We start from the raw sequence: 27753 nt of genomic DNA on the forward strand, positions 1-27753 counted from the left end.
GGTTTGCGGATTGGTAGGGGAGCTGTGTCGTGTCGCGCCTTGTTTGACAACTCTGGCAATATGGCGTCGGAAGGTGGTAGCGATTCACAGCTGAGAAGAAGAAGGCGCCGGGACACGGGGGAGCCGGAAAAAACAGAACTCGGCGAAAGAGAGCTGACAGTGGTTGTGGCTGTGGCCCAAGAGAACGAAGAGGAAAATGAAGAGCGCTGGGTTGGGCCCTTACCTGTAGAGGCGACATTGGCCAAGAAGAGGAAAGGTAGCTACAGCGATAGACACAGGGCGAGTTGGAATCTGCGTCCCCAGACTGGGAAATTTCAAACCAGACTCAAAAATCAGATGGTGTGTGCTTGCGGGGTTTTCTGCCCTCAGAACAGAGGGTCAGCTTCTGTTTTCTGGTCATTCTCTACTAGCACGTTCTCCCCGAAATAATGATTTGGGCTGAATACAGCGTCTTTTTGCTACTATCTAACAATGTTAGTCACAGATGTGTTATAGGAACGTGTTCTAATAGATGCTAAAGCTAACTTATACTACTACCTATTATGTGCTAAGCGCCTCTCATTTAACCCCTATAGCGGGCGCATTAGGTTGGAATTTCTGTCTCCGGTTTATTAAACGTCAGTGTCCAATTCTCTTGAAAGCTTTTATTTCAGGAGTGCACTTAGTCTCTTGGGGCACGCGGGGACCGAGGGCGAGATGGCGGTGCCTATTTAGAATCGTAAAGAGTAGGTAAAGATCATTTTAATCCTGTCTCTTCCAATAATGAGTTTCTGACCTAGGAAAGTTACAGAAGTTTACTGGATAACAAATTTTTCGTCTAAAACCCGCGGACTGTGGTTTTCAAACCACACGCAGGAGATGCCAAGGCTTGAAGTATTTTCCAACTTTCGTGGAATAGTGACCAAGTTTGATTAAATAAAAAGGGTAGGGAAGGAAGTTAAGTTTTTCTTATTTTCAAAAGTTGTTCTATAAAATGTCTTCCTTGGTGTAAAACCATTAAAATACGATTTTTCTGAAAGGTCAAATCTTACTTTATCACTCCCTCTGCTTCAAACTCTTCAGTGATTTCTCATTTTAAAAACAAAGGCCAAACTCGGTATCATGGCATACAAGTTCCTTCACGATGTGATCTCTCCTTACCTCACCAGCACATTTCCATTGCTTCTGTTTCCTAACCCTGTCTTCCTTAGGCTGTACTCTAGCCATATTAAAACACTTGAGAATGGGGTATGCTCTTTTTCTTCTTTGGATGCCTGCCAGGGTATGGTGTATACCTGAAATAATTTCCCACACTCCTTTTCCGGTGGCTAACTGTTGTCCAACTTGAGCACTCACCTCCAACTATCGCCTCCTCTGGGAAGCCTGTCGTTTCTCCAGTGGGCTGGGTTTCTAAAGAACATTGATCATAGCTCCGAGGTAATTTTGAACACCTGAGTTTACAGGTAGCTTTCAAATTTTATGTATCCAAATTTTGAAGAAGCTACTTTTTTGAACATTGTACATTGACACCCATAAAGTGTTATCTTTTTTACAGTTAGGTCTTTCTGTTAAATGTTTCCATAGCAACTTCTTCATTGCACTTGCTGCATTTTATAATTGTATATTAAGTCTGTGATCGATTAATATTTGTCACCACTGCTAAGACTGTAAGCTTAGAAGAGCAAAGACCATGACTGCTTTGCTCCACTGCTTTGCATGTAGCAAGTGTTCAATAAGTATTTATTGAATGAATGAATATTACAAAGTTAATGCTCTTATAGTTGTAATAGAATATGTTTGCATATCCTTTTTTATGGAAACATAAAAAATATCAAAGTGCTGATATTAGTATTAAGAGACAAAAATCTTACAAACTTAATACAATTGAGACAGATACAGCAATAATTAGGTGTGAAAATGTTTATAATTAAGTAGATGCTTATTGTATTTAAGCCAGTCAATAGTGTATTCAGTTTGAAGAAAAAAACTGAAATTTATAATTTTTTAATGTTTCTTTATTTTTGAGAGAGTGGGGGAGGGGCATAGAGAGATGGAGACCCAGAATCCAAAGCAGGCTCCAGCCTCTGAGCTGTCAGCAGAGAGCCTGATGTGCTTGAATGTACTCACTGTGAGATCATGACCTGAGCCAAAGTCAGATGCTTAACTGACTGAGCCACACAGGCACCCTGAAAAAAACTGAAATTTAAAAACGTGTCTGAAATGTTAGGGGCACCTGGATGGCTTGGTCGGTTGGGCGTTCAACTTCGGCTCAGGTAATGATCTTGCAGTTTGTGAGTTCGAGCCCCACATCGGGCTCTGTGCTAACAGCTCAGAGCCTGGAGCCTCATTCAAATTCTGTGTCTCCTCCTCTCTCTGCCCCTTCCATGCTCATGCTCTGCCTGTCTCTATCTCTCAATAATAAACATTAAAAAAATTTTTTTAAATAATTAAAAATTAAAAAATAAAAACATGTATGAAATGTTAGAAAAATAATCATTGAAGATTTTGTCTAAAAAGGAGTTTGAGGCAACTGGCTAGCTCAGTCACTAGAGCATAATAAAATTTATTAATTTAAAAAAAATTTTTTTTAATGTCTATTTTTGAGGCAGAGAGAGAGACAGACCAATCGTGAATGGGGGAGAGAGAGAGGAAGACAGAATTTGAAGCAGGCTGCAGGCTCTGAGCTGTCAGCAGAGAGCCCACCGTGAGGATTGAGCTCACAAACTGCGAAATCCTGACCCAAGTGAGATCATGCCCCAAGCCGAAGTAGGATGCTTAACCGACTGAGCCATTGAGGCGCCATTGCAAAAAATTTTTTAATAAAAAGATGGGAGTGTGACATGCGTTTAGCTTTCTAGAAAAAGAGCTATCCTCTTTAACATGTTCTTTGGACGCTAGACTTTTCTATGCATTTTCAGAAAGACATTATAAATTGTTATATGACACTACCTTTAAGTAACCAAATGGTTTCTCAAAGGTAGGAACTATGTGTTCCACTTTTTATGTCCATGTGCCTTATAACCTATTTTGTTTTCAGTAAATACCTGCTCAAGTAAACTAACAAACAGCAAAAGGAATGTGTATCAGTATTATATTAGCTGCATAAAAGAAGTCCCAAAGTAAACAGTCTAGGATTGGTATGGAGGCTTCAAAGGGACCTAGGCTTTTTCCAGTTTTCTGCCCTAACATCACTAAGGTATGGCCCTCGTCTTTGTCCTGAGTGGTTATTAGAATCAGTTCTCTTACCCCAGATCCCAAGTATAGGACTGAGAAAGGGAATAATGGAATACTTTTTGAAGGAGACTTCTTGATTGTCACATAACACTTACACTTCTATTTCATTGGCACATGGTCACACCTAACTCTGGAGAAGATGAGAAAGGTCGTCTTATAGCTGACTGTCATTTTGCACATATAAAAATGGTGGTTCTGTTATTAAAAATGAAGGGAAAGGAGTTCATTGGGCACAGGTTTGACTCTGCTATACAATAGTTATGAAAAACTATGAAACATCTCTATGTTTAATGTAGGAAATTTTTTTTTTAATTTTTTTTATGTTTATTTATTTCTGAGACAGAGAGCATGAGCAGGGGAGGGACAGAGAGAGACAGAGACACAGAATCCGAAGCAGGCTCCAGGCTCTGAGCTGTCAGCACAGAGCCTGACGTGGGGCTCGAACTCACAAACCGTGAGATCATGACCTGAGCCGAAGTCAGTCGCTCAACCGACTGAGCCACCCAGGAGCCCTGGAAATTTTTTTTTGAGAGAGATCATGTGTGCTTTCAGAGGGAGAGAGAATCCCAGGCAGGCTCCACACTCATTGTGGAGCTGAATGTGGAGCTCAATCCCACAACTGTGAGATCATGACCTGAGCTAAAATCAAGAGTTGGTCACTTAGCCAACTGAGCTACCCAGGCTCCACTCTAGCAACTTTTTATAGGCATGTTTGGCCTTTGTTGGATTATTTTATTAGATACACATATAATGTCAATTTTTGCTAGTAATATGGTTCATAGATCTTGTAACAAAATATCTCCTCAGATTAGCATTTTTTGAAATGTTTTGCCCTTGGAAAAAGTTGAGAAATCCAGGGTTTTCTCAGCTCTAAAAATCTATTTAGTATTTTATCATGTTTATCTGCTTCAACCCCACTACTAGTGACCTCAAAGAGGCTTAGTGTCTTAAAGATAAACACCCATAGGTGGCCACTGGTCTCTTGTTAATTATTTAAATTAGAACTAATAATTGGCTTTACTAATGGTTAGAAAGATGTTTGTGATACTTTCATGAAACTTTTTAAGGTTTTGGTTTGTTTTTGTTTTTTTCAATGTTTATTTGTTTTTGAGAGAGAGGGACAGCACAAGTGGGGGAGGGACAGAGAGAGAAAGGAAGATACAGAACCTGAAGCAGGCTCCAGGCTCTGAGCTGTCAGCTCAGAGTCCAACATGAAGCTCAAACCCACCATCTGTGAGATCATGACCTGAGACGAAGTTGGACACTTAACCGACTGAGCCACCCAGGAACCCCAAAGTTTTTCTTTTTTAATGGAACCTTAATATTAAGCCAGAATCGCTCAGTTAAGTTCTGAGGGCAGTTAAGCATCTATACAATACCTGAGACCTGTCATGACTAAATAATAACAGTGCTGTTCACTACTATGAAATACATAACAGACTGGATTTTTTTTTCATTACGTGTGAATTGAGAGAAATGTAATAAGATATAGAAGAAAATAGAAAATAGAATTTTTTTTTTTGAGAGCAAGGGAGGGGCAGAAGGAGAGAAGGAGGGGCAGAGGGAGACAGAGAGAGAAGTGGGACTCACCCAAAGTGGGCCTCGTGTTAACCCGAAGTGGGGTTCACGTTCACCCGAAGTGGGCATAAGCTCACCCAAAGCAGTGCTCAAGCTCACCCGAAGAGGGCTTCTGTTCCCTCGAAGCAGAGCTTGAGCTCACCTAATATGGGACTCGAACTCATGAACCGTGAGATCATGACCTGAGCCAAAGTCAGATGCTTAACGACTGAGCCACCCAGGTGCCCAACAGAAAATAGAATGTAGAAAACTCTTACAGAAAATGCAAAATAGTATATAGTTGCAGTTTAAAATAAATTTTTCTTTACCTTTTTTCCCTCAGTTCTAGAGTTTGAAAGAGTCTATCTTGAAAATCTCCCCAGTGCATCTATGTATGAGCGCAGTTACATGCATAGAGATGTTATCACCCATGTGGTATGCACCAAGTAAGTCTCACACATCTTTTTTTGTTTTTTTTCTGAAAAATTTATTTTATAAAGATGCTTCAGTTTTGAAGATGATTTGTAAAAGTATCTTTAGGATACCATGGATTTCTATTTAATGCCACCGATTCTATAATAATTTCAGTTAAATGAAGTCCTACATATTCTTTCCAATTTCCTACAAGGAATGCATTCAAGGTAATATCAATACCGTAGGTATTCAGATGGTTTCTATTTTTATACACCTTAAAGGGGAGACTATTCTGTACAAAATCATTCTAATACTTAACAAGACACCTTGGATACGATACAAAACAAATGTGCATTGGTTATTTATCACCTTTTGAAGATGAGTACGTTTTCCATGTGAAAAGACTGCCTCCAGGGTGATTTTACGATTAAAGGGCTGTAAGGTCTACTGAAATTCCTGGTGAAATTTCTTTTTTTTTAATGTCAACTCCTAGCACAACTCTGATCCTAGCTCTTGGGGTTAAAGTTAGTGCCACATCAACTATTATGATATCCAGGAAAGAACTACAAAATTTGCCATTTTCTATCTACCCTCATATGGTGGTCTTTATAAAGAAAGCTTAAAATAAAAATATTTTGAAAGCGCCAAAGATTCTCAGTGAATGATTGCTTTTGGGGTTACTGAATAACTCATAGATCTGCTTTACAAATTAACTTTTACAATTTTATGTATGCAGGACAGACTTTATTATTACTGCCAGTCATGATGGACATGTTAAGTTCTGGAAAAAAATAGAAGAGGGAATTGAATTTGTTAAACATTTTCGTAGTCACCTGGGTAAGAATTTCACTGTGTGTGTGTGTGTGAGTCTTAAATTGTATTGGTTAAAGTTCCTTTTAAAATGTTTTTTTTTTCCTTTGAATCATGCATATTTGTTTCATTGGTATTTACTAGAATGTTTTGATTTATTTAAATAGGAGTTATTGAGAGTATTGCAGTTAGCTCTGAGGGAGCATTGTTCTGTTCTGTGGGTGATGATAAAGCAATGAAGGTGTTTGATGTAGTGAACTTTGACATGATCAATATGCTGAAGCTTGGGTGAGTCTTTTTTAAAGTATATACTTTTTAACTTAGTGAAATAATTTTTAAACTGTCACCATTTTGTAGATATTTCTAAACAGAATGTATTGCCATTGCCAGCTGTGCTTTTGAATTTTGCTTAGGAAAAGTAGATAGGAATCCTTGTTATGATGCTCTTTGGAGGCTTCTGCTGTTTTTATTGTTGTTGTTGTTAATCACAGCAGAAATTTTTAAATAGCATCATCACAAGGATTCATTATATCCATTTAACATTACTTAATAAAATAATGAGGATCCATCATGTCTAATTTGCTGGTACTTAGAATTAACTTCCTTGCTTTGCTTATTTCAGTAATATGTATTATGTCTTATAAGGCTTATGTACATTTTGGAATTGAGGTGATTCGTTGGTAACTTTAAACTTTAAAGTATATTGATATCCACACCATGTGGTTGAACTACAGAAATGAGATGAATTCTTTGTTTTAAGCATGTCTTTCTTAAGATATCATACTGAATTTATATACGTCTAAATGAATGTCACCTTGAAAATCTAGCATTGTCAAAAATAGTCTTAGGACTTGTCTTAGTTCAGACTGCCATTGCAAAAGACCATAGGCTGAGTGGCTTAACCAAAGGAAATTTATTTTCTCAGAGTTCCGGAGGCTGGAAAGTGCAAGACCAGGATTCCAGTAGGGTTTGATTTGTGGTGAGGGCTCTCTTTGGGGACAGGATGAAAGGAGGAATGGTATCTTCCTCTTTCCTTCTGTGGGATTAGGGCCCCACATTTATGACATCATTCAACCTTAATTACATCCTAATTATCTCCAGATCAATCACCTTGGGTAACTGCAACATATGAATGGTGGGGGGACAAGAACAACAGCTCATTACATAGCAGTACTTCTTTTGGAATTTCCTTCAAAACCAGTTGATGAGCCACTAAAGGATATTAGTCTCATTACTTATGGTCAGAACTTATTTTTTACTACAAATAGAAATATATATTGGTTATCTTGTCTTATTCCCTGCTTTGTTTACCTACACTTTAGCTGTTTTTACAAATTAAATCTATTCATAAATGTTGAACCTCTGCCACCTTTGGGGATATTATTTAAGTTTTGGTAGAAATTCTAAAAGAAGAGTTCCAGAAGTTTTGAGCATCAGCACCAACATTGGAATAACTGTGTAACTTCTTTAACTGACTGCTTATAAGGAGACAACACTCATTTGAGTGTGTAAGTTTGGTATTTTGGTTAAATCTGTCCCAGGTTAAATCTGTCCCAGTTCTTTTGTACTTTATCAGGTAGCATGTTCAAACTTTATAGTTGTAAGATTAAGTCACTAGTAATGAAAATGTGATATCCAAATGTTTTCCTTTTGATCATAGTCGTAACTAAAATATTTTGATTTTAAACATTTCAAGAATGAGTTTATCAAGTATACTGTTAGATAGGAACCTATTTAAAAATAAGTTAAAAATAGACTGAGACCTAGAGATCCAAAAGGCAATGCCCTGGAATATTTTAAGGCCCTGGTCTGATTAGGTTTTCTTATCTATCCAAGAGAAGTAAATGATCTGCTGTAGGAAGTTTTCTATGTGGTCTGATAAATCCTCAGAAGTTATTACCATTAGATTAATGAGGTCAGAAAGGGAAAATTAGTTGTTCCTCCCCAGTTTCTATTTCTGCTACTTTAGAGCAAGGAATCCAAAACTAACTAAATCATTGGCCAGGACATTGTTTTGGTGGTGAGAGTGGATAAGGATGCTTACTTGTTGTATTAACTTCTTTTTTCCCCTCACTATTTTAGCTATTTTCCTGGACAATGTGAGTGGATCTATTGCCCAGGGGATGCCATATCTTCAGTTGCTGCTTCTGAGAAGAGCACAGGAAAAATTTTCATTTATGATGGTCGAGGAGATAACCAGCCGCTTCATATTTTTGACAAGCTCCATACATCACCTCTTACTCAGATACGGCTGAATGCAGTTTATAAAGCAATAGTGTCTTCTGATAAATCTGGAATGATTGAATACTGGACTGGGCCTCCTCATGAATATAAGTTCCCCAAAAATGTGAACTGGGAATATAAAACTGACACCGATTTGTATGAGTTTGCCAAGTGCAAGGCTTATCCAACCAGCATATGTTTTTCACCTGATGGGAAGAAAATAGCTACTATTGGTTCTGATAGAAAAGTTAGAATTTTCAGATTTTTAACTGGAAAACTCATGAGAGTCTTTGATGAATCACTAAGTGTAAGTGCAATATAAATTTAATGGGAATATCCTTTTCTGACTGTCTTTATTTTGTGCAACTCCTAAAAGATATTTTTTCTGGATATAGATATTTACATTGATGGTTATTTTCTCTTAGCACATTGAAGATATTATTGATCTGTCTGCTCTCTTGCAGTGTTCTTCAAAACTCTTTTCCCAGGGTTTATGATGTGATATCTTCTGAGCCAATCATCCTTCTTTTGTGTGGCTTTTACTCTGTTCACTCCTGCCTATTCATATGACTACTCCCAAATTGATTTCTCCATCTTACTATTGTGAACACACATGGTGCCATCTGTTTTGTTTTGTTTTGTTTTGTTTTGTTTTGTTTTGCTGTCTTCATGAATGGCACCAATATCCATTTACTTGCATAAGCCACAAACCTGCGCCATCCTTAACTTTAACTCTTTTTCCTTACCCTCTATTTAATTCATCATGAATCCTGTCAATTTTAGTTTCTAAATATGCTTAAAATCTATCCCTTTCTTTTCAGCATAGCTGTCAGTACCCTAGCTCATGATCTTTTGCCTGGACTGTCTCATGGCCTACTGCCTATATTCGGGCTTCCTCCTAATCAGTTATCCACACTGCATCCAGAGCAAAATTTTTAAGTGCATATTTGATCATTTCATTCTTTGAACCTTTTAGTGACTTCTTATTGTTCTTAGGATCAAGACCGAAGTCACAGCCTGCCTTATTGTGGCCTTTGCCTACCACTCTAGCCTACTGTCACTCACTTTTCTATCTGCCTCTTAACACTAGCCATTTAGGCCTTATTTCAGTTTCTTGAACATGTCTTCCACCACAGGGCCTTTGCTTATGCTGTTCCTGCTGCCTGGTGTCACCCCTCCTCCGTTCTTTCCATTACCTGTTGAACTTAAGCTTCAAATCTCATTTAAAGAGTCACTTCCTGTGGGAATTCACTATTTGTCTAACGTAGGACAACTTTTTTTTTTATGTGACTCAATATCACTCTGTTTATTTTCTCTTAGACCATTTGGCTTGGTCTTATTTTTGATTACTACATATCAACCCCTTGTAGACTAAACTCTATGTGATCTATGCTCCCTTATCTGTTTTGGCTCATGTTTGTATCTCCAGCACTAACAACAATACGTGACACATAATTACTGCTAACAAGAATTTTTTAAAGCATGTAGTTGTAGAATAAGACTTTCTATCCATGCAAAATTAACAGTTTTTTGTGGAAATTGGGTCTGATCACCTGTTTCCCTCAAGTGTTCTCTAACTGCTAATGGTATGTTGAATCCTCTGAGAGTCTGTGGGTTGAACCTTCTTCATAACAGTACTGTTTATTGTATAATAATTCTACATTGTTGGTAGTAACCAGTTTAGATTCCTTGCATTAAGGTCTTAAATTCTGTTACTCTTCTTAGTGACACTGTTGTTTGGTGGCAAGTGGCTTTAAGTTGGGTGGATTATCTACCTGAAGTAATATGAATCCAGACACATGTGAAGATCTGGTTGTTAGATCATCCTCCTGACTCATTTTCCTTTTGGAAGAGAACAGCTTTCCACTCTACTTTGAAGAATAGGAGAAAACTGTGATGTTTTCTTCATTAATGGCAGCTGGTAACTAGATATTAGTTCAACTTAAATATAACTTAAAGGCCTTTACCAACTTGCAGCTCTTTGAAGATTCCTCAGCAAAAGAAATATTTAAGAACACAGTCTCTGGATATTAATTTCTTAACACGAATACTCTGTTTCTTCATTATTGACTTCAACAAGTGTTGAAGAGGGCTGAAATAAGATGAGGTCAGTAGTAAAACTTATGACAGAAGTGAGATTCAAAATGAGAGATTGTCCAAACAATAACAACAACAACAACTAAAACAAATGCCAAGTAAATTAATTAGAAGGATAGTGGGTAGTAAATCAGTGGAATCTCAAAGTTAATGAGATATGCATATGGTTACACAGTTGTGTATCCAGAGGCCCTGCTATTAAGGCTAGAATACTGTAAAAAGATACTGCTGTATTTATCAGGTTGGATTAACATTTATGAAATACACGCAGGCAGACAACTGTATACAAACTTTAAGTCATGAAAATGAATCTAATCTAGTAAAATAATCAAGGGTCCCTCTCTATAAAAATGCTAGGCTATTTCTAGCATATGAATAAACAAGTAGTCTCAGAGACTGGAGATAAGAAAACCTAATGACCAACAGGCTTTTTTTCTGTCCTGTAAGACCCTTGCTTCATGTTGTTCCCTAACGCATATACCTCCTTCTGTTTTTATGGAGTTGTGTACATTGTTGTTCTTTCCATATCTAGAAAAATGGGATTTCCAGTTAACACAAGCATGAAAATAAGTAGACTGGACATAAGCTTGGCTTCTTTTTATCTCCAGTGGAGACCTGCTGTTGAATTCTGCTGTTTGATGCCCTAAATGTCTGGAAACCTGAAAGATCTTAATGGGGGAGAAGCTTATAGTGTGATAATACATAGTAATTAAGATGTGACCTTATCTGAAAATTGTGTTAAATATCTGAAGAAAAGAAAACCAAATAAGCTACAGAGCATTTATAAAAATATTCATCTATCGTAAATGACATTTACCTAATGATAATCTGTGTTGGGCTCTCTATAAAAATAACTTGAAACATTTTCTAAAATAGCATGAAATTGTTATAAATTAGTGAAATAATAAGAGTTCATTCAATAAAAATTGAGTGTTATATCATGTCAGGTCCATGATCCTTTTACAGGGACCTTACACTGTAGTTACAGTGTCCAGTGTAGTAGCCACTCGCCACATGTTGCTATTGAGTGCTTGAAATGTGGCTAGTCCAAATTGAGACAGGATGAAAGTATAAAATACAGGATTTCAAATACTTAATATAAAAAAAATAGAATATAATTTATCTCAAAAATTTTTTTAAGATTTTATTTTAAATAACCTCTGTACCCATCATGGGGCTCAAACCTACAACCCTGAGATCAAGAGACACATGTTCCACAGACTGAGCCAGCCAGGTGCTTCTATCTCAATTTTTAAGTATTGAGTAAAGTCTAAATGATTATATTTTGGATATATGGGGCATAAAACCTTATTGAGACTAATTTCACCTGTTTCTTTTACTTTAAGTAGCTACTAGGTAATTTAAAATTACATGCTTGATTTGCATTATCTTCCTATTGGAAAGTACTAGTTTGTGGCATTTATTTATTTATTTATTTATTTATTTATTTATTTATTTATGAATGAGAGAGCACAGTAGGGGAGGGGCGGGGGGGGGGGAAGAGAGAGAGAGAGAGAGAGAGAGAGAGAGAGAGAGAGAGAGAGAGAGAATCTTAAGAAGGCTCCACACCCAGCATGGAGCCCTACATGGAGCCAGATGTGGAGCTCAATCTCCTAACTATGAGATCATAACCTGAGCTGAAATCAAGGATCGGACGCTTACCCAACTGAGCCACCCAGGTGTCCCTAGTCTGTGGCTTATAAAAGGCAGCAGATACCTTTTTTCTGTACAGAAGACAGTAGTTATATTAACTTTTTTTTTTTATTAAGAAGAAGCAGTTAGTGTAAATACTATTATTTTACGATTGAACTTACTAATGTCTTTTTATTTCCTGCTTATGGAATTTAGAATCCTCTTTAAGGTAACCTATAAGTACACAAATTTTCAGTGGCTCTTAATGTATACTGTGCTTCTATTTAAATTCTCATTCCCTTTATCACATAGCTTTTTTGTTTACTCCCTAGATGTTTACTGAACTGCAGCAGATGAGGCAACAGCTACCCGACATGGAATTTGGCCGACGAATGGCTGTTGAACGTGAGTTGGAGAAGGTGGATGCAGTAAGATTAATTAACATAGTCTTTGATGAAACTGGACACTTCGTGCTATATGGAACAATGCTAGGCATTAAAGTTATAAATGTAGAAACAAACCGGTAAGCTTTAATAAGATGTTTTTTAAAAGTGCATTCATTTATGGGGGACTATTTCCTCTTTCAGGGAAACAAAGGGAGTTTTGTTTGTTCCAAGACAAGTGGAATGGTCCCAAATGTCTAAACTTAACCAAATGTTTTGACTGGATTTTTTGTGGTCTTTTGGTTGTTTATAATCTTATGTAAAAAGTTTCCACTCATGTTTGTAAAAGAAATGGAAAAAAAGATATGCATAGTTTCAAGGTTGTTTTTTTGTTTTTTTTTTAACAAGTTTCAATCTCTCTTTTGCTTATTGATTTAAATTAGCCTGGTTCATATTAAATGTTGCCAAATATTTTAACCACAGAATTCAGCATTACATCCTGCTAGACATAAAATCAGAAGTTAAAATGCATGAAACCACAATAAGCCTTTTGTGCAAACAGTCCATTTGGTTTTAGTACAAAATAGCTACAATCAGATACTAACACTGAATGTAAATGAAAAGAACTTAAAAGTATATTTTAAAGAGAAAAAAATGTAGGTCTGTACATTCTCACATAGAAACAAATTTATATTGTAGTTCTTCACAGTATAGAATCTTTGAAGTCTTACAAAAAGATTAAGATAATAGGGATAGGTTAAAATTATGCATGAATGATTGTGTTTTGTTTTTTTTTTAACCAGAAAATTCCATCCAATTTAAAATAACTTTCTGGGGAAGGGGGTAGAGAAACACTTTTTAAAAAACTTTTAGTAATTATTTTATACAAAGGTAAAGGATAGTTGATTTCTAGATTTTATGTATAAAATTTTTATAATTGGAATTAATTCTGGTATTTTACTGTATAAAACATTGTTGTATTTTCCAGGTGTGTGCGCATCTTAGGCAAGCAGGAAAATATTAGAGTGATGCAATTGGCTCTGTTCCAGGGAATAGCCAAAAAACATCGTGCTGCAACTACTATAGAAATGAAAGCTTCTGAAAATCCTGTTCTTCAAAATATTCAAGCTGACCCAACAATAGTTTGTACATCTTTTAAGAAGAATAGATTTTACATGGTATGCGGAAATACTAGGAAATAGGCCTTAATTCTTCCAATTTGGTTGGAGATTTATTTTCTTAGGTCGTGCTTTCAACTGAAGAGAATGTTGGCAATAATAGCATGCTTTCTAAACAACCAGAATACCATCTTAAAACATTAATATTGCATAATTTTTAACTAGGACTCGATTTTGTACTGATTTCCCTCCTGTTCTGAAAAATCTTCGACCTGGCTTCTACAACTATTTATGTTGTCTAAGATGTAAGGAAGTAAGTGGTTATGGTAATAATTGCATCCAAAATAGCTTTTGCTATGGGGTTTTAAAAGTTCTAAAAAAGATTATTTTTCATCTTTTGTTCTTAATTTATCTTCCCTGAACTTGCACACTTGCTTCTCTAAGCACATTTCTTTTTTTACCTTTTAACTCTCTTGTAATGGTGCTACCTTAAAAGTTTATATTCCTGACAATTTTTTTTTTTCCCTAGAGAACTACAAGTACTTTATATGTTAACTAAGACTGGGCTCAGAATCAAACTGTCTAAACTATCTAGGAGTAGCCGTGTCCTAACTGTTGAACCAAGCAGAAAAATCTAAAGTGTACAGACCTCTGCCCTACCATTCTGTCCTTCACACTGCAGTCAGAGACTGAGTCCCAAATTTGGTTATTTGCCTAAAATCCTTTAATGGCTCCTCAACTATCTATATTAGTTGGCTCTTCTACCTATCTTTCTTCATTTTTAGTTCATTTGCTACTCTGACTGAACTTGATCCTGTTTGCAATAGCTGAGTGTTGTTTTTTTACCTCAAGGAGTTTACACAGGCTGTTCCTTCTGCCAATCACATACCTGTCCCCAGTTCCTACTTATATCAGTTCCTACTTGGAAACCTTCTCTTGACATCAAGTCTGAGTTACATCTGCCTGGTTGTGCTCTATATGTCACAGTTTTTGGAATAGTTTACTTTCTTTTTTTTTTTTTTTTTTTAAAATATCTGTGATAGTCATCTCCTCCTTAAGGTAATATAAAATCCTCAAATACAGGGCATTATATTTTCTTCACTATTCACAAGTTTGTTAAAGTGTGTGGCTCATTCTAGTATACTGATTCTTTTCATGTGATATCTTGTAAGTAGCTGTGATGCTATTCAGGTTGCCAGCATTTGATTAATGTAGGAAATAGCAGTTCATCCCAAACAAGCTTTTAACCAAAAAATGGATACATTCTTTTAAGATGAAAATTTTATTTAGAACTTTCAAAGTCATTGCTACAAAAAATAATATTGGTTAAAGGGAAATAGTTTCTCTTGTTTTTACCTGTAATTTAACTGTTTTGAAGGTGAAAGCTAACTCTTGATATACACTAAAAACATACTAATTTTCTATCCTCTTTATCAAAAAACTAATAAATTATTCTCTTCCCCTAAAGTTTAGTTTTATGTTGATTAAATCACATGTGTTGTTAACATTGAAGAAAAAAGTTACTATTCATCTTTATACAGCTAACATGTTCATAAAATTATCTCTCATTTTATTAGACATACATATCCGTAAGCAAAAGTAAAATGGTACATACATATATGTAAATTTTTTATCTCTTTTCAAATCAATATCAAAATATGACAAAATATGAACTTTGGTAGTTCAATATGTGAGCTAAATTAAAATACCTATTTAAAAATTCATATAAATCAATCATACAACTGATAATGTCATTCCTTTGAAAAATGGAGAATAAGATGATAAGTCAACAACATCCTAGCTTGGTTGTTTCTTTATTTGGAATTTATCCAAGTAGATCCAGAATGACATTAGGCAAGACAGGGCCTGGGGCACTGGCTTTACTTTCCTGGAACTCAGTTGATAATCAGGTAGAGCTTCCTCTGGAGAAAAGATTTCTACTTCCTGAAAGTCAAATTTAAAAAAAAAAAAAGGCTCAGAGGAGTCCAAAGTTTTAACAACTGAAAGATTTCTCTCAATTTTCCCTATTCCCTGAGGTATCCTGAAATTTCTGTAACTTCACTCAAAATTTACATTCTTTCTTCCAAGCTTCAGGGTTTAGATAGAACAGATGGGGGCTTTGCAGGAAAAAAAAAAAAACTAGCCAAGATGCATTACTGATTCATCTTTGAATCCTCAACCTGCCTAGCACCAGGTTCTGTTCATTATAACAACAATTATTAATATGTATATAGTACCTTTTACATATTAGGCACTATTCTCCAAGCATTTTATATCCCTTCATTGAATCTTCACAATAGGTACAATTTTGAGGTAGTTATCCCCATTTATGAATGAGGAAATGAAGAAATGAATTTATTTTGCCAAAATCATGTAACTAGTAAGTAGCAGAATGGAATTCAAACCCAGGCAATCTAAATAGTGAAAAGTAAGCACTGGTTGACAGGTTAGAACATACTAGCGGGCAGAGGCAGAAAACTACCTCAAATAAAAGTGCATCTTGTTCAGTGTGCACCCAAAAAGAAATTAAATCCCATTTGAAACCATACACCTTCACTGTATGGATTGTTGTCATGTTAGGCAAGTGTAAAAATAATTTAACTGTATTACACATCCTGTGATAGGAAGTGACTGCTGCAGTAAGGACTTATTCTGATGTGAATTCTTACTTTGCTCAAATACCATAGATAGAAATGAAATTTTACTGTTGATAACATTTTAACCAGATGAAAAATTTAATTCATTCACTCTCTTTAATTTTTCTCTGAGTTTACCAAACGAGAACCAGAAGATACAAAAAGTGCAGATTCTGACAGAGATGTTTTTAATGAGAAACCTTCTAAAGAAGAAGTCATGGCAGCTACTCAAGCTGAAGGACCTAAACGTGTTTCAGATAGTGCCATTATCCACACAAGCATGGGAGACATTCATATCAAACTTTTTCCTGTTGAGTATGTACTGTCTTTTGTCTGAAATGAACATCAATGTAAATGTGTTTATTGGAAGAAACTGTGCAACTTAAAATTGCTATTTCAACTTGAGGAATTTTTCTATTTATTTAAAAAAAATTTTAAATGTTTTTATTCATTTTTTGAGAGACAGAGACAGACCATGAGCGGGAAAAGGACAGAAAGAGAGAGGGAGACACAGAATTTGAAGTAGGTGGGGCTTGAACCCATGAACCGTGAGATCATGATCTGAGCCAAAGTCGGCCACTTAACCGACTGAGCCACCCAGGCGCCCCTCAACTTGAGGAATTTTAAAGAACTGAAGGGTTTGATAAGAATGTCTGTCTTTAGCTTTCTGATAACTGTTCCTCTAGAAAATGGGGATATTTTATATATATATATATATATATACACACACACACACACACACACACATACTTCACAGGTTTATTATTATGCATACAAAACAAATGGCTATGAAAGTGCTGAATGTAAACTATAAAGTGGTTTATAAATGGATATTAACATCAACTGTGCATCCCAACTATATTTTGTGGCTCATTTGTTATAACTGGCTTTACCCTCAAAGCAAATCCTTAAGGGGAGGATAATTCCTTTTCCTCCTTACATTTCTTAGATCTCCACTACTACTTCTTTAGTTCTTTCTATAGGTTTTAAAAATTCCAACAAGGGGCATCTGAGTGGCTCGTTCAGTTGAGTATTCAACTCGATTTTCAATCAGGTCATGATCCCTGCTCAGGTCATGATCCCAGAATCATGGGATTGAGCCCCATGTTGGGCTCTGCACTGCCTAAGATTCTCTGTCTCTTCCTCTACCCCTCTCCCCTGCTTGTGCTCTCTCTAATATACATACATACATACATACATACATAATTGATCAATCAATCGATCAATCCAACAAAAAATGTACTGAAAAAAGCAGAAAGGAATTCTGGACAGTTTAAAAGTTTGCAAGATGAACATGCAATGTCAAATCCAATAGAATATCTTTGGCTATTCTTGATCCAAAGAGTGACATCTTTGGGGCGCCTGGGTGACTCAGTCAGTTGAGCATCCAACTGTTGATTTTGGCTCAGGTCATGATCCCAGGGTCATGGGGGTGAGCCCCACGTCAGGCTCCTTGCTGAATGTGGAGCCTGGTTGGAATTCTCTCTCCCTCTGCCCCTCTCCACTTCTGTCTCCAAAAAAATGAAAATGAAAAACAGAGTGACATCTTTTACAACTCCTTTTACTGAAAAGTACTTATTTTGTATATGAGTGTTTTAAATGTTTTAAATGCTGTAACATGAGATTAAATCATCACATGAGATTAGTTAACATTTAGAAAGCTTCATACTTTTGAGTGTGTGATTGTCATTTAAAGTTGATTAGATTTAGGAGATAGCATTTGAGAGAGAGCAGGTCCTTGGTTAGGAAGTGTGTCAATGTACCATAACGTTGTTTTTATAAGAAAATTATCTTTCCCAGGAACTGAACCTACTATATGCAGTGAATATACGTATCTTACGGTGCTGTAGCTGTATTTTTTTTTAACTGCTAAATGACTTTGAAATTTAAATACTGTCAAACTCAAATATAATAAGCATTCTTTATCTAAAGATAATATATTAAACAATATACTGTGGCTTATGTGACCTTTCATCTCTTCTGTCCTGAGATGAGAAGAGGTTACGGAAAAAGACTGTCCTAAAACATTCAGAAGGTATTGCAGGTATCAGTAGAAAGCAGAACTGCAAAGAAAACTATATTAAGATGCTCTAAATGGATTTCATATTTTTAACATATCTTACTAGGTGCCCTAAGACAGTGGAAAACTTCTGTGTTCATAGCAGAAACGGCTATTATAATGGGCATACATTTCACCGTATAATTAAGGTAAGTTATACAAAATTTATATGACTTCAGGAACAGTGTGTTTTGCATAACCAGAGGTTTATTTTTTTTTTAAATTTTTTTTTTAACGTTTATTTATTTTTGAGACAGAGACAGAGCATGAACGGGGGAGGGGCAGAGAGAGAGGGAGACACAGAATCAGAAGCAGGCTCCAGGCTCTGAGCCATCAGCCCAGAGCCCGACGCGGGGCTCGAACTCACGGACCGCGAGATTGTGACCCGGGCTGAAGTCGGACGCTTAACCGACTGAGCCACCCAGGCGCCCCATAACCAGAGGTTTAAACGTAAGGCATCTTCCTGTCTCACAATTATCAGTTTATTAAAAAGGAATAGGAAAAATGGGACTTTCTAAGCCAAAAGAAGAATGGATAGTCATGAATATCAGATCTGGAATAAATGCAGGAACAGTAACATGGTACCTTTTTAGAAACACTGCACCAGTATTTTGTCAGCAGCTAAACCCAAGGGTCAGATACAGAGTAAAGGGCATGCTGAGATAAAACCAATAGTTAAGGTTACTCATACCTAGTGACTAAATAAGGTCTAGATGTAGAAAATAAGATTTTAAATAATAGAAAAGACATCATGCTACTTAATCTTTGAGAACCACCATTAATACCTGAAGAGCAGAACGAACTTGTCCCAGGATTTTGTTGAGCATTGTTCCATAAAATGGATGGGGCAATAGTGTAGTTCTTAGTTACTGATAGGTTCAGAAATGGCAGGAGAAATGACAGGAGGAATAATCAGATTTGGGGGGTTCTGAAAGAATTAGAAAAATGACTCACCAGGCAATCCAGAATTTTAGGGAAAGGGAAGAGAGAAGAGTGGGGCAATTATATAAAACCTTATACACTCTATAGATCTAAAACTTATTTACAATATTGGTTTTAATTGCATTATTGGGAAAGATAGTACATGACTATTCATGAGGAGACCTTTGCAGTTTTGTTTCAGTAACAAATAAGGTTGTGTTTAAGCAGTGAAAATACATCATCTAAAGTATAACTTACTAAGGTTTTAATAAAATCACTTGATAGAGTGACTATTAAGAAAAGGGGTGCCTGCATGGCTCAGTTTAAAACATCCAACTCTTGATTTTGGCTCAGGTCATGAGCTCACACTTCATGGACTGGAGCCCCACATCAGGCTCTGTGCTGACGGTGTGGAGCCTGTTTGGGATCTCCCTCTCTCTCTGCCCCTCCCCCACTGGTGCACTGTCTCTCAAACTTAAAAAAAAAAAAAAAGATTTTACTGAACATAAAACACACTTAAATTCCAAAACGTACATATAGAAAAGTACAGTGTAATATGTTTTTTGTATACTTCCTCTTAAGGGCTTCATGATTCAAACAGGAGATCCAACAGGTACTGGTATGGGAGGAGAAAGCATATGGGGAGGAGAATTTGAAGATGAGTTTCATTCAACATTACGACATGACAGACCATATACACTCAGCATGGCCAATGCTGGATCAAATACTAACGGATCCCAGTTTTTTATAACAGTAGTACCAACGGTAAGTAGAACAGCATTGTCTATAAGCTGTCATATAAACTGTAAGTTGTCATAGGTTATGATCTAAGAATGAATTCAGTAGAAGAGAGCTGCATTATTCTCTACTATTATTTATTTCTGCCAGCATATAAAAAATGAAACAGTTTAGATGAGAAAATGTAAAATTACCTAACAAATCAGATTTTGCTTTGTAAAACAATACTTGCATAACTCAGGACTCTGGAGTTTAAGTCACCTTGCCACTACTAATTGTACAATAGAAAACAAATTATTTCACTTCTGGGCCTGTTTCCTTTAGAATGGGGGGGGGGGATTAGAGTATATTAATTCTCAAATTTTTTAAGACATTTTTTCTATATTTTAACATCTCTGATATCAGAATGCAACTTACATTGCAACATTGTAGATCTGACGACATACAGTGTAAGAATATTGAGCTCTATTGCTGTGCAGTTACACAAAATTATAAAAATTATTATACTTTATTTTTTGGAATTAAGCACCACATAATGAAGAAAAATATAACTACTACCCATCAGGCACAAAGTAATATTCACAATACTTCTAGTATCACTATACCCAGTTTTAAAAAACAGATGACTATACAAACAGTGCGACATGATCAACTTGCCAAAGGTCAAGTAAGTAGCAGAGCGAACATTTGAGTTCCCATCTCTCTACTACAAAAGCACATGCTACTTGAACAATTCCAAACAATTCCTATTTTGCAGGTCTGATTCCTACAGAGAACTTTTAAAGCCTCAACCAGTATTCTTTAAACCATGCAAAGAAACTTACCTTTAGCAAACATCTTTCAGGTCCGTTTGGTCTGAAAGATGCAGCTAATTAAACATTATATTATGCTGTTATATTTTTTCAGATAAACATGGAAATCACTCTTAAAAGCTGCTAGATGAAATTAACTGTATATATTTTTATTAAATTAAAAATGAAGCATAAGTTTAAATTCTCTATAATTTTCTTACCCAGAGGGTGTAATTTAAGAAATCTGGGTTTACCAAGATTTTCCGTTTCTCCTTCAATGCAGCCTTGGCTTGATAATAAGCACACAGTGTTTGGACGAGTGACTAAAGGAATGGAAGTTGTACAGAGGATCTCCAATGTCAAAGTCAATCCCAAAACAGATAAGCCCTATGAGGATGTCAGCATCATAAATATTACTGTCAAGTAAAATAAGGTTTGTTTCATTGTATGTGTAAATAGAAATACACGTATATTAAACACAGGGTTATTTTACACAGGAAGCTCTTAGAACTTGCTAAACATCCAAATCATGTTTCAAGGATGCAATATTATGTTTTTATATTTTTCATTAAAGGACCTTTTTTAAAACCCTGCCTTTCATTTTTCTCACAATATTTCTTATCCTAGGAGGTGATAAACTGAAATTGGAGTAAATTTGGGCAAATCGCACTCCTATGTAATTTCTCATGAGACTAAAAAACCATATTAAATAGAGTTGTATGCATTAATATATATTACTATATTAATATATTAATATATGCCACATAATCTGCCTTCATGTTTCTTTAGATCCACTAAGAAAGGGTATCAGAATCTGATAGTAATATACCACTTCCTTTCTTTTCTTAGGTTTGTGTTTCATGCCAAATAGTTTTGCCTTTTAATCATTGTTAAAAATAGTAAGCAGGGGTAAGTAAAACTTCAGTAAATAAATAAGTAGTTTATTAAAGATTTAGAAATAACTTATCCTCTAGTTGCAATGTTAAGTCACATTTAAATGAGTATTATAGCTAGTATTTAAATTCAAGAATCTGAATAAATGAATACTTAGTCCTTGGTTTTATATGCAGGTTCATTTATTATTTACACATTATTTTCCTAATGTAGCTAAATCCCAGTTTTCTGTCCTGAAGTTAATAGTGTCTTTTTTTACATTACTAAATACTCCATCAAGAAAGTATATATTAAGTAAAACTTTTAACAGCTAATGATGGAGCATTTAGTAGAAATTTGAGCAATAAAACAGTGTAAGTTCAAAGACTTCTATTGATTTCATTTTTTCTTCCCTTACCCTCCTGACTTCATAACTTTTTTTTTCTTTTTTTTTTTTTACATTTATTTTTTGAGAGAGAGACAGAGCATGAGTGGGGGAGGGGCACAGAGAGAGAGGGAGTCAAATTCTGAAGCAGTCTCCAGGCTGTGAGCTTACAGCACAGAGCTCAACGCAGGGCTCAGACACCTGAACTGCAAGATCATGACCTAAGCCAAAGTCAGATGCTTAACCAACTGAGCCACCCAGTCATCCCCTGACTTCAGAGCTGTTAAGAACCACTGCTTCTAGGGGCCCCTGTGTGGTTCAGTCAATTAAGCATCTGACTTCTGCTCTGGTCATGGTCTTGCTGGAGTTTGAGCCCTCTAACAGGCTCTGTGCTGACAGCTCAGAGCCTGAGGCCTGCTTCAGATCCTGTGTCTGCCCCTCTCCTGCTTGTGCTCTTTCTCTCTCTCTAAAAAAATAAATAAAATAAAAATAAATAAATAAATTTAAAAAATAAAAAAAGAAACACTGCCTCTAGTTTCCAGAGAGACTCTTCAAAAAGTTAAAGAGGAACACCTCAACAGACATATTTAGGGAATTCACATTCTTTTTTTTCTTTTCTTTTTTTTAAATTTATTTATTTTGAGAGAGAGAGAAAGCACAAGCAGGGGAGGGGCAATGACCATGGGAGAGAGAATCCCAGGCAGGTTCTTCACTGTTAGCACAGAGCCTGATGCAGGGCTCCATCCCACAAACCACGAGATCATGACTTGAACCGAAATCAACATTTGGATGCCTAACTGACTGAGCCACCCAGGAGCCCCGGGAATTCACATTCTTACATTTAAATCCAAACTTAAACTTTTCCTTCTATTGATAAGCAGGCTACTTCCTTTATCCATTTTGTACTACAAACTTGTGAGATGAAGAATGCCAAGTTGTGCTACTTCAACATTATGTTCTCCTTTTATAAAGTAGAACTTAGACATAAAATGACTTTTCATTGTGACATTTATCTTTTCTTCCTATTTTCTGTGTCTAGACATCTCCCTAGCAATTTAATTAATCATTGCTGAAAACTTACTCCTAAATTTTTGATAATACTGCCACCAAGTGGTGATGATACCCCAAGCCCCCCAGAAACAGTTATTTTGCCTTAAGTGCAAATCATATTTGATTAATCAATATTTCCATTCCCTGTCACAAGTTTAACATAATCAGTAGACCTAAAAACATATCTTCCTAGAAGTCTTTTTTAAACCATATTTTAAATTATTAGCAGGATACCATCTGATACATTCGTCCTCTTCATTATTGTTTTAGGGAAAATGAAACGATCTTCCTTTTTACCACTTTGCAAATTGAAAGGTACCTCAATGATACATAAAATGTCTTTTAGCAAATTAGTTCATAGGCTACAGCTAAGTTTTCGCAGCCATTTTTTAAAACAGTTATTTAAAATTTAAAAGGCAGGAGTTTCACTTTAATGCAAAATTGTAGTTCTCCTTTCAAGACACTATCTATAATACTCATTTTAAGTCAGACTTACCTTGCAACTACAGAATAAATTATTTCTAAATCTTTAATAAACTACAACTCAAATTTGGCATGCAAGTCAATCCTATTCCATTTTGTTTTCTTTTTCTTAACCACAGCACAAATTACTTTTTTAATTGGTTACTAGCTATACTCTATTACTAGATAGATGGTACATGAAACAGAATTTTTGGAATAATGATAGGACTTCTTTAAAATGATTTTAACATTTTATTGCTGCCTATATGTAATGCAAATAATGGCTTCTGGTGATAATAAAGCATTCCGGAATTATACACCAGGGCTACACACTTGTAAAACCTGCTTTACATAAACCATACAATAATATTTAGGCTTAATACAGAAATTCGGAGCTAGGAGGCAAATCCAAATAGACTGTACTTAAAACATCTCTCTCGTTATTAAATTTGATATTTCCCAGAGGGAACTAGCAGAATCTTAACTAATGATCAGTGAAAGAATACAACCACAAATAGTCATAAGGGCCTGAGAAAAATATTTCTTAAAAAAAAAAAATCACACACAAACACTATTATGTACATTATACTCCGGTCTAAGCACATATTTTACATTGCGTTTAATAATATGCTAAGAATGTGAATTACAAAGTTTAGCAAAATTGGTGAAATAAACTTAATAATTTACAAGAAAAACATGTTTACATGTTAGTGTTAGACTTTTTTTTTTTTTTCAATTACCTAGTAGAGAAAACAGTTCAAGGGCTCACAGGCAAATGTTAACACATTTTTTTTATTTTTCACAGTTACTGTAATCAAATATTAAATAATTTAATTCATAAGTATTACTTATATGCACAAATTACACTTGTAACAGCATGACTTTTACTTGAAAAATAAAGGATGAAATATTTACTTATTTACACAGTGCCCATAACACTGATGGACTTTTTTTCCTAACGCTTTGTTTTCTAAAAGTTATGCTGTTTATTTTAAACAAACAAAAGTACATTTGAAGAGATGGAACCAAAACAGTGCCACCTAAGACCCACATCTCCTAACAGTTGAACTAATAAGACAGGATTCAACTTCATCTGTAAGGATGAAGAGCATTTAATAAAAAATAAAATAAAATCCAATCTAGCGATGTTTAAATGTAAATCCTACTGCCATAATAAGTGAGTATCCTTAAAAAAATGAAAAACAGTAAAAAGCAGAAAATTTTAAAACTTTTAAACACTGCATAATAAATGTGATGTAAACTTTCTGAACATTTCTTATCTTTTCTTAGACATATTCTTTCTCAAGTAACTTTTCAAAGCCTTATGAAGAGCCTTGATAACATTTTGTCAAGATAAATGCATTTATTTTGGGAAAGCACTTAACGTAACTGATTCTCCACTGCTTAAATGCCTTGTCTAAAGATAAATGTAGTTTTCTGCATTTCTACTTCTGTCTTTTACTTAAAGCCAACCCTGGCTCTATGTGTAACTTAACTACATTTTACCTATAATCATTCCCACTAAGGATGCAATATTATTTTTAAAAGGAACTCTACTAACTACTTTAAACATGTTGAAAAACAGAAGGACCAATTTAGAGCTGTGACCTAGGAAATAATATAACCAGGTTCAACCCTGGAAATGGGTCTTTCATAAGTGAAGATTAACTACAACATAACTGACTTTCAGTTTTATTATTGTTCTTCAGTTTAATACTAATCTGACAGCCGTACCTAGTTAGATAGCATTTCATCTGACTCAGTGGGTTTTATACAAAAGGGCTTAGGAGAAAGTTTTAATAAAACACTATAAAATACTAATTTTATGTAGTTTATAGTTCTTAGCATTAAAAGTGTTCTGTTATATTGAACATAAAAGTAAAGTAATCCTATTACCCAAAGATGCAGTTTGGATTCTATTTCATTAAGTCACTGGTGTTTTGCTATTAAACACTGCCAAAATCCAGTGAAAAGGCAAGTTAAAGCAGCTATGTTTTATTCGCTTCACAAAGTTTGCATTAGGCACTCAGTTGGCTATTCTTTTTTCACTGAAACAATAAACCTTCACTTACCCTTTCTCTGTGACTACTTCTTTCCCAACATAGGGATCACATATAATGTGAAAAACTTAAATAACAAATGTATGCTTTAAACAATGTATATTTAAGAAGTCCCTGTTTAATGCAATTTAATCTGTTCAGTCAAATGTTTAAGAGTAACTTTTTTCAAAGCCATATTGTACTGAATTCCCCAACCAAGATTCATTTTAAATATACACCCTAAATAAACTATCTTCGAGATGGTAGAATTTCTTATATTATGTGTAAAATAACTCTTAACCACAAAAGAGTTTAAATAACTGCTCCATTTAAAATCAAGCAACATCCAATACTCCAGCAGCCACAAGTTGCCGTGAAAGCCAATCCAACCCTTCATATAGTCCCATACCACTTCGAGCATCACAGCCCTGAATATACCAGCTACGGCCACAGCACAATTTATGCAGACTAAGTTGTTCAGTGATCTCTTCTACTGACAGAGCTCCAGCAACATCCTGAAAGATATACACATATCAGAAATTTTTTAATAATCAGCCCATCAAAATTCTCATTTTTCTAATTATTACTATTTATACAGAATTCCATTGGTACCATTCTAACAGAAGCCTAAAGTTAAAACCTAGATTCACCTTTCAATAATTATTCAATGATTAATAAGTAGAAAAGTTCTGATGAAGGTCATTTATAGTACAGTAAGAATAGCCTTACAGTGAAATCAGTAAAGGCCATGTAGCCTGAATGAAAGCCACTGCCTGAGTCATAAGGCATCAACTTAAAAGAAAAAGATTAACACGTGTATCACCAAAATGCCTTAAGTACAGAATTCATACAATGAACAGTTATTAAACTCCCACTCCAAATACTCCTGAACACCCCTCCTTCCCAAAAGCAACCATGTTATAATCTCTTATATATTTTTCCATATAAGTTCTATGCACATTCATGCAAATAAACATAAACAGAAACATACTTTAGTTTTTTTGTTTTTAATACACACCTTGAGGATAGGTATCTTTCCATTAGCTGGACAAACAGACTTCTACATTGTATGTAGATTATCTACATGCATCTGCAACATTATCTGTGAAATAACCTTAGGATATCTGTCTGCGGAATACATTACTAGAGGTCGAATTACAAGGTAAAAGGGCACATGCATCTAAAATTTTGACAGGTATGGTACTGCCAAAATGCCCTCCAAGAAAATGTCTCCAGTTAATAACTACAGCAACAGTATATGTGAGTCTGAAGATTATCAACCATTTTTATCGTTAACAATGTAAGTGGAAAAGGGTATTTAACGTTGCCTTATTTGTGTTTTTAAAATTTTTTTTTTAATTTTTTTTTTAACGTTTATTTATTTTTGAGACAGAGAGAAACAAAGCATGAATGGGGGAGGGTCAGAGAGAGGGAGACACAGAATCTGAAACAGGCTCCAGGCTCTGAGCTGTCAGCCCAGAGCCCGACGCAGGGCTCGAATTCACGGACTGCGACATCATGACCTGAGCCAAAGTCGGCCGCTTAACCGACTGAGCCACCCAGGCGCCCCTTAAAATTTTTTTTTAAATGTTTATTTACTTTTGAGATAGAGCCAGAAAGTGTGGGGGAGGGGCAGAGAGAGAGGGAGAAACAGAATACTGAGCAGGCTCCAGGCTCTGAGCTGTCAACTCACCCCGGGCTTGAACTCAAACTGTGAGATCATGACCTGAGCCAAGGTCAGACGCTTAACCACCCAGGGGCCCCTGCATGTTTTTAATAGTAAGTAAAGCAAAGTGTATCTATTCTTAATAGTTCATCTTTTTATTTATTAAGAGGAAAATCCTTTATTCTTCATCCTACCCTTTGCCCCTCTATTGCCCTTGAAGGCATTCTCATCCTCCTACAAGCATAGCTCAAGATCTAGCAATCAGCAGCTTCTCCCTGTCCTTCACCTTTCCCCATTCAGTCATCAAATTCTAACAAATCTACCTTCATGAAGTCTCTTCAAACTGCTATCCACCCTGCTTATACTCCCTAAAAATACTCATGCTTTTATTTTCTCTGCCTGCAATGTTCTTTGTTTCACATACTTAAAGTCCTATCCATAATTTCAACTCTTGTCATAATTTCAACTCAGAACCTACTTTTTACAAATCTTTGACAAGATGCCACCTTTAAAACTACTCTAATTTCTCATAACATGTTAATATTACTGAAGTTGCTTACGAGTTTTCTATGTATTAAAATCTCATATACATTCACTTACATGTTTACATCCCTATATAGGAGTTTGTTTTTTTGTTTTTTTTTTAGTTTATTTATTTTTAGAGAGAGAGGCAGCAAGGGAGGGAC

General features: G+C 35.5%; 2 protein-coding genes across 6 annotated transcripts in view; one reads left to right on the forward strand and one right to left on the reverse strand.

Annotated features, from left to right (window-relative positions):
• The first annotated feature begins 31 nt into the window (after positions 1 to 31).
• On the forward strand, positions 32 to 21180 carry PPWD1 (peptidylprolyl isomerase domain and WD repeat containing 1). Of its 4 annotated transcripts, none has more exons than XM_003981014.6 (11): positions 32 to 256; positions 5114 to 5216; positions 5921 to 6021; positions 6162 to 6282; positions 8077 to 8524; positions 12279 to 12469; positions 13318 to 13507; positions 16217 to 16398; positions 18210 to 18291; positions 19646 to 19828; positions 20876 to 21180. In XM_003981014.6, the coding sequence occupies exons 1-11, from the start codon at positions 61 to 63 to the stop codon at positions 21017 to 21019; spliced, it is 1941 nt and encodes a 646-aa protein (XP_003981063.1). In that variant the 5' UTR covers positions 32 to 60; the 3' UTR covers positions 21020 to 21180. The 4 variants fall into 4 exon arrangements, with proteins under 4 accessions (XP_003981063.1, XP_006927820.1, XP_044917280.1 ...); XM_006927758.5 differs by having other exon boundaries at positions 222 to 339; XM_045061345.1 differs by lacking the exon at positions 32 to 256 and adding an exon at positions 2454 to 3175.
• Positions 21181 to 23601: 2421 nt separating this feature from the next.
• TRIM23 (tripartite motif containing 23) overlaps positions 23602 to 27753 on the reverse strand; it is a 36032-nt gene continuing 31880 nt past the window's right edge. Inside the window, exon 11 of one of the 2 annotated variants that reach the window (XM_006927759.5) lies at positions 23602 to 25916. In XM_006927759.5, coding sequence (XP_006927821.3) covers positions 25737 to 25916 — 180 coding nt within the window. In that variant the 3' untranslated portion in view covers positions 23602 to 25736. The remainder of the gene's footprint in view (positions 25917 to 27753) is intronic. The other variant, XM_019834938.3, reaches the window with a different exon arrangement.

Source organism: Felis catus, chromosome A1 (assembly GCF_018350175.1).
Source record: "Felis catus isolate Fca126 chromosome A1, F.catus_Fca126_mat1.0, whole genome shotgun sequence".
NCBI lineage: Eukaryota > Metazoa > Chordata > Mammalia > Carnivora > Felidae > Felis > Felis catus.